Source organism: Grampus griseus, assembly GCF_964374135.1.
Source record: "Grampus griseus genome assembly, chromosome: 19".
In the NCBI taxonomy this organism is placed as follows: domain Eukaryota; kingdom Metazoa; phylum Chordata; class Mammalia; order Artiodactyla; family Delphinidae; genus Grampus; species Grampus griseus.
In genome coordinates this window covers 55419870-55431782 of record NC_139013.1, presented here as the reverse complement: position 1 = coordinate 55431782, position 11913 = coordinate 55419870, and the positions used below count along the sequence as shown (strand labels likewise).

Genomic DNA, 11913 nt, shown 5'->3' with positions numbered 1-11913 from the left:
CCCCCCAGGGTGTCCCCTGGCAACCTCTGGGGAGGTTTTTGGTTGTCACCACTTGGGGAGGGGGCTATGCTACTGACCTTTAGTGGGTGGAAGCCAGGGATGCTGGCCAGCACCTACAGTGCCCAGGGCAGCCCCCCAATGGCTACAGTGCCCAGGGCAGCCCCCCAATGGCAGATCTAATTATCCAGCCCCAGCATCCAAGTGCTGACATTGAGAATTCCTGAGCCTGGGGCACAAACCCCGCTGTTCTCAGGCCTCCTGAGGGAGGAGGCAAACTAAACCGGATTCTTTCCATTCCTTATCTCAACCCCATACAGTCCACGAAACACATCCGCCTGGACCTCCTCACATGAGCCCCGCATCCCCTCCCCCAGTGCTGAGCCTGGCCGCTCCTCTCCCTGCTTGGGGCAGCAGAGCAGGGCACAGGTCGGAACGCACCACTCAGCGGCGGGATGACCTGTGGCCTCCCTCTGCTGTGGGCCCCACACCTGGGAAATGGAGAGAGCAGGGCTGTCCTGAGCAGGCGGTGACAGCAGGCCACGTGCCTAAGGAGCGCTCAGTCAGTGCCAGTTATGCTGTTCACTGCGGTACCCGGTGTCCGGCGCAGAATAGATGCTCAAAAAGTGCTTACAGAAATGAATGGTCTGTACACTAATATGCATAAAACAGATAACTAATAAGAACCTGCTGTATAAAAAAAAAGAAATCAATGGGTCGCCATTTCTCCTTGTGGGAACTGGGGCCCAGAGACAGGCTGATGTCACAACCAGTGCCCAGCATTCGGCCTGCTCAGGGCTTCTCGGCCGGCAGAAGGGGCCTCGCTTCCGTGACAAGAATGTGGTTGGCTGTGCCCGCCGTCTCTGGAGGCCTCCCCACGCCTTTGTTGCCACCATCACAGGAGACGATGCGAAGCAGCCCTGCCCCACAGCTCCCTGGGGAGGAACCAGGGCACAGGACCCTCGCAGGCCACCTTCCGTCCCGAGGAGGAAGGCAGGGACGGGGACGGGTGGGGGGACATCCAGCCCCTAACCCTGCCCCCCACCTCTGTCCTTCTATTTGGAGGGGGGGGACATGATACATTTCCTGCCTGTCCCTCTGGACTGGATACGCTCAGGGGAACCAAAAGATTGTAATACTTTAGGAATGACTCAAAAGGAGAACACGGCTAGGGCGCTGACTCTTATTTAGGAATGACTCAAAGGGAGAACACGGCTAGGGCGCTGACTCTTATTTCCTGCAACCCATGCTTCCCTGCATTCACAGAAGGGGTGTCACTGTCCTGCTCTGAGACTCAGTTTCCCTTTCGAAGCCTCCAGAAGGACACAGAGCAGGGGGTGTGGGGATCTTGGGCTTGTAAGACGGAGCTGGCCGGACAGGCTTGTGACAATGACATGGGAAACACTTGCTAGGGGTTGGCTTTGTTCTTCCTGGCACGCTGGGTAGGTGCCTGCAGAGGTCTCCTCTCTGTGGGAGGCCTCCTGAGAAACCCACTTGGTAAAAGGCCTCTGCACCCACACCTCTGGGAACTGGGTAATGACTACCAGCTGGGCGTCCTCAGAAACCCGAAGGCGGCCCAGCGGCCAGGAGGCAAGTCCTAACACCCTCCAGCTGGGCCGCGCCCCCTGGTTCACCCCCAGAAGTGGGGTGCAAAAGCATGTGTGGCGAGCCAAAGGGCCAGACGCTGACACCGGGGAAGCTGCCCTCTGATCACGAGGGCCATCTGAAGCCCCACAGGCCAGCGACTAGCCGGGGTGGGGAGAGGGTGCGTACTGTCAACGTGTCCCCAGGGCCCAGGGTGGGGGTGGCGAGATGCTGGAGCCCCACACCTCCCCCCTCCCCCTCAAGCACAGGCGTCCGGTGTGGAGGGAACCCCGAGGCTCAACTTCCACCACCCAGGGCTGGGGGGGCACAGCCGCAGGGGACCCGGCACCCAGCTTCGGAAGGGGCGCGCGGCCGAGAGCGCCCCCCGGGCCGCGGCCCAGACCTTCCCTGGGTTCCCCCGCTTCGACCTCACCCTCGGGCCGGGGCGAGAGGAAACTAAGGAGGGTAGGGGAGTCCGCGAGGCCGGAGGCGCGGGCGCCCGGCGCACCCCTGGCCCGCTCCCTAAGGAGGCGGCGGGCGGTACCCGCTCTGCCCCCGCGCCGGGCCGGTGAGATCCGGCGCCCGCGGGCGAGGCGGGGCCGCCGTCAGCACCGCCCTCGGGGGCCAGGGAGGGGGCGGTGGGAGGCGTGCGCGCGGCGACGGCGGCGGCGGCGGCGGCTGCCCCGAGCGCCGGCCGGGGCGGAGCGGGGCTCCAGCGCGCTACCCGGCCCGGGCCAGGAGCTCCGCTGCTCTCTCTTGAAGGCTTGTCGCCGCGGCCCCTCGAGCCCGGCCGCCGCCGCCAGCGGCGCCGGGGCGGGCCCCACAGTGAGCCCACCAGGAAGCGGTGAGTGCCCTGCGCCGCGCTCCCCGGTGCCTGGCACGGCGCTGCCCACCCCACCCTTCTAGAAGACGCCGCTCTTCCCGAGAGCCGCAGCCCCGCCGAGCAGCGTCCACGCCCCGCCAGCCCCCGCGGCGGGAGTGGCGTCCCTGGGGCGGGCGGGGGCCCCGGGGGGCGGCGGGGGACCCCCGCGGGTTCGGGCGTGCCCCTCCAACTTCTTGCAGACTTTTCTGCGGATACGCGGGTTTGGGGAGAGTTGGGCCTCCTCCGGCCGTGTTGCAGCTTAAGACTGGGCGGGTCGGGGGAGGGGTGTGTCCCCGCGCGTGGAAGCCTCCGGCCCCCCACTCCCCACCTGCCACCCCGCGCTGTCACGAGCTCCTGGGGGACGGACCAGACCGCCACTCCTGAAAGCTGGAAAGGAGCCCGGCGGGGGGTGGGGGCAGGAGGCCTCGAGAGGAACCATTTCCCCTCTATCGAGTATTTCAGAATATATTATTTATGAACCGCCTCACTTAGGGGCCCCCTTCGCTCCCAGAGCATCAAAGCAGGTTTGCAATCTCGAAGGGAGATTTGAGTGTGAACGCACTCGCGACTCTCCCGGCCTGCTGAGCTCAGCGGACCTGGGGGGAGGCACTCCTTACAAAGGATGACCTGTAGCCCGGCGTGGCCAGCCTGGTGGGCGGGGTCAGGGCGGCTGGGACCTCTCTCAGACTGCTCCCCGGCTCAGAAAAGTCTGTGCAAGCTGAGCCTCCTTGTCTCACTGAGGATGGGGGTGGGGGACGAGGAGGTGAAGGCAGCCCGGTGGAAACGCTCCTGTGATTGTGCAGCCTTTGTGAAAAAACACCCCATCTTACAGATGAGGAAACTGAGGCTCGGAGTGGCCCACCTGGATTGGCAGGCTCCAGGGTTTCCTGCACAGCCCCCAGGGGCGCTTGGGGAGCCCTTGTCCCAGGCCAGGTTAACTCCAGAAAGCACCGTGTTACCTGTCCAGGCCACACCCACCTTGGGTTCTGTGTCCCCACCCTGGATGGGAGGGAGGCCATGTATTTATGGAAAGACTTAATCCCTCTGCCCGCCCCAAGGAGGCTGAAACCTCCGCCAGGCTAATCTCCTCTCCCTGGAAGCCTTTCTCTTGGCCAGTGGGGTGCCCTCCGTGGGCCCTGAGGTTGAGAACACCTGTGGACTTCCCCTCGGTGGCCACGGAAAGACAGCGGTGCTATTTCATGTTTATTGAGCACTAAATGATGGTAGCCATCACCTGCGTTTTCTGTGTTCATTCTCTGACCTAATGCTGTTATCTCCATTTTACAGATGAGGACGCAGAGGCTTGTAACGATAAAGTGACTGATCCAAGGTCACGCGCGGGCGGTAAGTGGCAAGGCCGGGCCGTGGACCCCCAGCCCTCACGGCGTAGGACCACCAGGTACAAGCCTTCCCCCATGAAAATACTGTTAATGTATAATATACACACAGTAACGTGTAGACATGAAAAGTGTACACCCAGATCAAGAACCAGAAATTCCACAGGAACCCACTCGTACCCCATGGAGCCGTAGTCTCCCCTGGGAGCCGTGGGTGGTTCTGTGTGTACCACAGGCAGTGCCACATTGTAGGTACTTTTTATTTGGTGCAAAGAACACAATAGTTTACTTTTCTCTTTGCCCTGCAAACCTGCAGGGAGTGATTAGGAGTTTGTGACTCCTAACTTCAAGGTTGCTGTAAAAACAATGACATGTTTTCTACTTAACCCATGATGAATTAACCATTAGCCTAACTTCTAGTACAATACCCCTTATTTTGAAACATTTTTATTGATGTATAACGTAGGGAAAGTTGCACAGATCCTAAGTGTTGAGTTTAATCTCCCAGAGGCCCCGAGGTGGCAGTGGGCTAGTATTGTGCTCAGACTTACATGGGCAGTCAGCGGAAGGCCATGGCTAGACCCCAGGTGGCCCAAGACCCTGCCGGGTGACAGCGAAGCGGGTGGGGATTTTGGTGGGCACCTTGCCCCCGCCCCCAGGCCCATCCTCTTTCGCTTCCCGTCGGCAAGCAGCTGTGGGCCAGGCCTCCTGCAGGTGTGTGGGCTAAAGCCAGGGAGAGGCTCGTGTTTGCACTCTGTGTACCAGGATGGGAAGCATGTTAACGCTCGTAGCATCTGTTCCCAGCACAGTCCCTTTGGCTGGTGTTGCAGGAATTCTAATCCTGTTGCAAAAGGAAAGTGCATTTTTTAAAAAAGGAAGAAAACCAAGATGTGTCGCGTGCCTGCTGGGAGCCCTGATTGGCCAGTCTGTTAGTACGTCTCCCCTGTGTTTGCAGTAAGGAAACAGGCACGGAGAGCTTGCCCAGACTCCCCCAGCTGGGAGGGGAACCTGATTCCATCTGCTCTGGTGGGTCCACCCACCTAGGCAAAGGGTCACATTCCTCAGCTATGATTCTTCACACCTGGCCTCTCCTTGGTCCTCAAGTGAGATCTTGGTTCAGGGTGTGAGGCCCTGTGCCTGGGCTGAGTCATGACCTCCACAGAGCTACTCTGATTTCATCTGGGAGCTTGACTCCCCAGAGACCAAGTTCAGGCTTCTAGCCCGACGCTGCCTTTCACTGACTTTCCCTTTCTACATGGCCTCATCTGGGAAACCCAGGTGACAGCCTTTGTGTAGGGTTGCCAGGTTTAGCAAATTAAATGCCCAGTTCGACGTGAATGGCAGATAAATGATAGATGATGATTAGTGGGGGTATGTCCCATGCAGTAGTCGGGCATCCTGTATTTTATTTGACCAGTTCCAGTTCCAGATCTGCAGGATTCATGCCGGGAGGGGTTTTATTTCATCCTCTACAGCCCAACCTCCATGATCCACCAAAGCAGAAACTGAAGGGACTCAGCCGACCTTGGCCGGAATTCTACAAGCAGGGTGCCTTCGGCCCTGGGGTGGTTCTTGTGTCTCCGGTACACAGGGCTACATCTTCTTTACTTTTTACTCTGTGCAGAGAACACATTTGTTGACTGTTCTCTTCGTATTGCAAACCTGCAGGGGGTGAGCTGGCCAGCACTCACGGCTGCGAGCTGGTCGTTTGTGGCTCTTACCTGCAAGGCGGCTATAAAGACAGCAACGGACACCTTGGCCAGGTGTGTCCTTTCCCCATGGCTTTAGAGAGGCCGTGTGGGGTGCAAAGCAGCAGATATCCCATCTCTCTCTCCACCTCTCAGGGGAGGGGCAGACCCCCTGCAGGAGGACGTAAGTTTTTATCACTCGCTGCCCATCCCTGTCACCAGAGAGGATCCTGTCGTGGCCATTTGGCGGTAGGGAGATTTTTATGCCTGGGTGCAAGAAAGAACCTGTTCTAACTCAGGCTGTTGTGCAAAGAAGTAACAATCTGATATTTTGAATGGAACATAAACAGACCCCGATTCAATATGAAAGGGAGGTTTTTCACACTCCTGCGAATGTGTGAAAAGAGAGAACATTTATACCTAAACTAGCAATTCTCTTGGGTCCGACTGCTTCCCTACCATCGTGCCAAGCTAAGGGAGCCCCCTCTCGTGAAATCTTTCCTTTCTGCCCATTAAATCTTTATTTTCTAATTACAAAAATGTGTATCTTTGTAACAAATTCAGACGGTGTAGACCTCCGCGAGTAGAATGATAGACACTTAAGCGGTGTGGCGAGATCAGCCGGGCTAGGGGCTGCGGCTCCCTGGCCGCTTGACCGCTTGGAGCTCCGTTCCCTCCTGTGTACATGGGGGATGGGCATGATGTTATCTCGTGGGGTGTTGTCAGGGTTAGGAACTCTTGTAATGGGCTCGGCCTCTTGAAAGCATTAGCCTGACACCTGTCAGCTGTGATGGTGGCGTTTGGGGGGATATAGCCCCACTCCCCACGGTTAGGTGTCGGTGTGGCTACCGTTTGGACAGATGAAGCATCAGGCTTGCCTCCCTCATCGCCAGACATCCCGTCCCATCCCACGTACGGGGGTGTCTCCCACAAAAGCATCTTCCATCCCTGCGGGGGGCTGCCCCCCAGCCCACTCACGAAGGGAGCAGAGTGGGTGGGGCTCTGCCCACAGTCCTGCATAAATCACCCTGGGGAGCGATTCCTTCTGCTGCAACAGGCCACACCTCGGAATCCGGGACCACGTGGCAGGGTGCCCCTGGTTCTGTTCCCACACAGCACCCTCAGAGGGTGCTGAATGGTGACATGATGACATGTATGCTTGACAGTGAGGTGATGATGACGGTGACACCTGTCCCAGGCCCTGTCCTGGAGGCTGGGCCCGGATGCCTGATGAGGACACAGAGCCTGGGAGGCAGAGCATCAGCGTCTCAGGCTCAGAGAGGGAAATGACTGGCCTAAGGTCACACAGCTTGCACAGACTCCCAGTTCCTCTCAGCCACTCCCACCTTCCTTCTGCCCCTGTGGGGCGTTACAGCAATGTGCACTGGGATAAGAAAAGTCGGTTAGTGAAAACTCCGTTTGGGAGTTCTAGAAACCAGAAATAGAATCACTACACGTAGACAAGTCCTCCTGATGCGACATTTACCTGACCCTGGCACGGCTTCCTGTCCCCCAGTGTCCCCTGAATCCAGGCTGCCAGGTCCTCTCCCTCCTGCTTTCTTCTTTCTTTCCCTGAGTGCTTTGAGATAGACATTTATTTATCTATTTATCTATTTTTGGCTGCGTTGGGTCTTCGTTGCTGCGCGCGGGCTTTCTCTAGTTGCGGTGAGCGGGGGCTGCTCTTCGTTGCGGTGCGCGGGCTTCTCATTGCGGTGGCTTCTCGTTGCAGAGCGCGGGCTCTAGGCGCGTGGGCTTCAGTAGTTGTGGCACACGGGCTCAGTAGTTGTGGCTCGCGGGCTCTAGGGCGCAGGCTCAGTAGTTGTGGCGCACGGGCTTAGTTGCTTCGCAGCAGGTGGCATCTTCCCGGACCAGGGCTCGAACCCGTGTCCCCTGCACCGCAGGCAGATTCTTAACCACTGCGCCACCAGGGAAGCCTGCAGAGATAGGTATTTTTAAGGTCACACGACAACTTTGGGGATAAAACCCGTCAATTCAGGACTATTTTCTGGGAGGAACAGTGTGACACAGCGCCTTCCCCCAGCCAGAGCTGCAGTCCCTGGCTGCCCCTCCAGCCACATCAGAGAAGTTGTAGGAAAGCCGATCTGATGCTCCAGCTGCGGGGGCTGGGTAACTCTGGTTGAGCTGCACTCTGCTTTCCTTTCCTTTGTCGAATGCTTCTCTTGAAATAGTTTCAAGCTTGCAGACAACGTGCGGGAACAGGAGGTGCTACTGTGTATCCTTCACCGTTTGCCCACCGTTGCTTTATGGGCTTGAGGCCCGTTAAGATTTCTGGCCGAACTCTGAGTGAAGCTGCAGAAATGATGGCCCTGGAACCTGAACACTTCAGTGTGTGTTTCCTAAGAACAAGGACTGTCTCTTGCAAAACGCAGCCCAATGATCAAAATCAGAAAACTCGACATTGGCCTCATACCGTCACCTCCTAGGCAGTTGTCTTTCTTTTGACCATTTTATTACTTTTCAGACAGACACAAAAGTATGTCACGAACTCCCATGTCCCAGCTTCAACAGCAAATGGCGTCCCCAGCCCCCCCCACAGCACAGCCGCTGTTTTTCTGTTGTATTTGACAGCAAAGTCCTGACATCACTTTATCAATGAGGACTTCAGCGCGAATCACTGTTTTATAAACCCTGCACTGGGATGTGTTGTAAACTCTATTGGATGGGTTGTGGCCAGCACTTAGCTGAGACAGAATGGAAGAGCCATAGACTGTGGAATCAGAGTGCTGCGCACAGCGTCTGTACAGTTGTGATGTTAAGTGTGCCTAGCAGGGGTCCCGACCTCAGGGGCAGACCGCTGGGCAGGAGACCCAGCTTGGGGGAGAGTGGTGGGGTGGGCAGAGACGACGGAGGTAAGCTCTGCGGTTGGCTTGAAATTCCGAGCCCACCATCTGCTCCCCGTACGACCTTTTTGCAGGTTAACTAATAACCTCTTGGTGCCTCAGTTTCCCCATTGGCAAAGTGAGGGTAGGAACGGTCCCAATCTCACCGGGCTGTTGTGAGCCTTGACTGACCGTGAATCTCTGTCAAGTTTCTCTGGAGGGTGCTGGGCACAGGGCGGATGCTCAGAAAGGTGCCCAGTGTTCCCATAGGTCTGCTCTGGGGCTCTCTCTCCTCCAGCCCCAGTCCCCCTTTCTCCTAAGGAAGGATGCATTCTCCCTGGCATCTCATCTTGCACACTAGAGTGCCCCCACTGCCCCCCACCCCGGGAGCTTTTGAAAATCCCAGTGCCAGGCCGCACCGCAGGCCAATTACCAGGAATCTCTGGGGGAGGGACCCAGGCCTCTGTGTTTTTGGAAAGCGCCTGGCGACCGACTCTCACCTGCTCAGAACATCACCTGGTTCTTGCTGGGATGCAGCTCCTGAGCGTGTGGGCGGGCGGGGTCTGAGAGCCTACGCTTTTCACAGCCTCCCCGTGGGGGTGCTGGAGCTGCCGACCCGACCTGACCTGACCGGGAGCAGCTCTGAGCGGTGCGGCCCTGGAGAAGAGGCTCCAGTGGGAAAACACCACCTCCCTCCCCTCCATCACTGTCAGAAATAACGGCAGCCTACGCTTCTGGGACCTTTGCTGTGCGCCGCGCGGAGCAAAGCCCTTTCGCAGTCGCCCCCTCCCGACACCCAGTTGACACCATTGCACGCACATCAGCCCCGTTTTACAGATAAGGAGAGTGAAGGCTTGGCAGGTTGAGAAACCTGCCTGCGGTCACATGGCTGAGCCAGGCTCGGGTCCCAGCCAGGGAAACGTTTCCCTTAGCACACAGCTGCCCTGAATCTGTTCCCCAAGGTGTCTGTCTGTCCGCCCTCCCTTTCTCTCCCTCTCTCCCTCCCCCTCCCCCTCCCCTTCCCTCCCTCCTAGTCCCCCAGTCCATCCCCTAGGGGACATCTCCTGTCCACCTCCTACCGGCCCACAAGTTCAACCTGGCTAAATTGAAGCCTTTATCTCCGCCCCTCCTGCAGACCGAGCCCTCTCACAAGCCTGAGCCTGTGCATCACCCCAACTTCCAGCTGCTTCCCCCTCCGTACCCTCACTGCCCCGCTGTCTTCACCACTCAGGCTCCACAGTTTCTGGCCCAGAGCCGAGCTGCTCTGACCTCGAGGGGCCTTGTTAAAATGCTGATTCTGGCTCAGTGCATCCAGGTAGAGCTGAGATGCTGCATTGTTAACAAGCTCTTGGTGCCAGGGCTGCTGGTAGCGAGGGCCTGGGGGGAGGAGACGGGCCTGCACAGCCCCCTAGAATGTGGAGGCTCCTAGGAGCGCTCAGAAGAACCTCTGAACTGTGTAACCAGCCTCCAGAGACCCCACGGTCCGGCTCAGCTTTGGCCCTTCTGTGGCCTGTACCTGCCCGCCCCCCCACCCCCACCCTCCGTTTCCTCCCGTGGGCCACGCCCCTCTTGTCCTCTGGGCCATGGTACATTCTGTTCCTGCAACACACCTCTGTTGCTGCCAGTTTGCCTACATTGAGGTGCGGGGTCCCATGTGGCCTTGAATCCACTTGTGTTGGGTCTTCTGAAACCAGATGCCAGGATGGGAAATGTGCAAGAAATGTATCAATAAGGGAAATAGGGAAGGGGGCTGGGAGGTCTGAGCCCAAGGAATAGCGAAGCGGGGCAGAGAAAGCAAGGAGGGGCTGGGGTGAATCCAGGGACAGCTGGCAAAGCCAGAGGTGGCTGTCAGGGGCGCCTGCCTTGGGTCTCAGCCTCGTGCAGGACAAAGAGACGACGGGCTTGCGAGCACAAGGGCCCGTCAGACATGTGTGGGCGCTGCTCGCGGCCACCCCCCGCCGCTGCCAGCCTAGCACACAGGTGCCCTGGGAGGCAAGGGATCCCCGACTTCACCCTCTCAGAGAGCCTGCAAGAGCCTCACAGACCCCTGTGGGCGGGCGGGGGTCAGGGCAGTAGCAGCTTGGAATCCCAGCTCCACTCCTTCTAGTAAGCTGAGTGGCCTCAGGCAGCTGCTGACACCTCTCTGAGCCTCGATTTCCACATCCGTAAAACGGGGGCAGTGATAGCACCTCCCAGGGGCGCACCCGAGGCTTGAGTGTCGAGCCGCTGCCTCTGTTCACCCATCAACTAGTCGGAATGCTTAGGACCATCCCCTTGCAGGGAGATCGTGGGAACGGGCTGGGAAATTTTAACAGGGGACTGGGGTCCCTTCATCTGTTAGATCTCTGAAGAATTTGCATTTTAGAAGAGGGGCAGCATTGTAACAAAAGGCACACCCATTTTGCGAGCTCAGGGCCCCCTTGTCCCCAAAGCCAGCCACGCTCTGCTGGTTCTGCCTCATCTGCCCGGGCCAGGCCTCACCGGCACCTTCACTGGCTCCTACGCCGCTCTGGGCCTCCTCCGGTATATTTAGCTTTGAGGCGCCTGAAAGTTTTTTCCGCCAGCACACCCTGGGCTCTGAGCAAATGCAGCCCAGCTGTAGCGGGCAAGCGCCTCGGCCGCGGCTTCTCTCCGCTGCTACTTCCTGTTGTGCACCCATCAGGCCGGGGGTGGGGCCTGGACACGCGTGGCCGATACAAACAAGCCTCTCCTCTCCTCAGGCTGCAGAGGCACCGACATGGGGCTGAAGCTGACCTGCCTGAAAGGTAAGCGGGTGGCTCTCCCTCCAGCCCTTAAGGGGGGCGGGGCGGGGGAGGTGGGGGGAGGCAGGAGAGAGAGTGGACCCTGAGACCCCAGTGTTGCCGTCCCTGAGATGGAAGGTGCACGCCCAGTAAAGGAGCACCTGTACGCAGTAGGCGCCGTGCGAGTGCGCTGAGCACTCCTCCAGGCCTTCCGCTTCCCTGGAGCTGAGTGATGGGGGAACGTCCCAGGGCCCCCCCCACGCTTTGGTTGGCCCCTCGGAGGGATGAATCCCAGGCTGTGCAGAGTCAGGGGGTAAGAGGTCCTGGAGGAAGGTGCCACGCCCGCACGGGGGTGTTTGCTGTCCACCCCGAGGGGCCTGTTATCACTGAGATAGGTGGTCCCACCTGCCGGGTGCCGGGGAAGGAGGGCTGGGAGAGGGGAAAGGCCAGCGGGGAGAAAGTTCTAGGACACTGAGTCATTGAGGGGTGATACGGGCGCCGGCGGAGGCAGCCCAGACCTCTGTCTCGTGCTCTGGACCCTTCGGACCAGCGTCTGGATGTCTCAAGGGCACCTCAGACCCACACGGCCCACGCGAATCTCATTATGGGGTGACGAATGCTCCCACCCCACGTCTCCCCAGCCTGAAATCTGGGAGTCGCCCTGGTGGCCCCTTGCCCACGTACAGCACGCCCACCAGCCCCTGACTCCCCTCCTGCCTGTCTCAGGCCTTTCCCCAGCTCCATCCTCTGGCACAGGAAGTCAGGAGGTATGGGAGGGGCCCCCCCAGGATGAGGGACCAGCCTTCAAGTCCTGCAGCTGGGATGAGTGAGCTCCGGTGAGCCTCTGGTTGGCCCTCGGAGGGA

The 11913-nt window shown here is 59.0% G+C and overlaps 1 protein-coding gene across 1 annotated transcript in view; it reads left to right on the top strand.

Annotated features, from left to right (window-relative positions):
* Positions 1-1654: 1654 nt before the first annotated feature.
* The window catches only part of LOC309837381 (uncharacterized protein C16orf74 homolog), a gene marked incomplete at its 5' end in the record, with an annotated part of 30533 nt that continues 20274 nt past the window's right edge, over positions 1655-11913 (top strand). The window contains 5 exons of the mRNA XM_082677841.1: positions 1655-1762; positions 1851-2121; positions 2210-2425; positions 3731-3842; positions 11029-11073. Coding sequence (XP_082533967.1) covers positions 1655-1762; positions 1851-2121; positions 2210-2425; positions 3731-3842; positions 11029-11073 — 752 coding nt within the window. The remainder of the gene's footprint in view (positions 1763-1850; positions 2122-2209; positions 2426-3730; positions 3843-11028; positions 11074-11913) is intronic.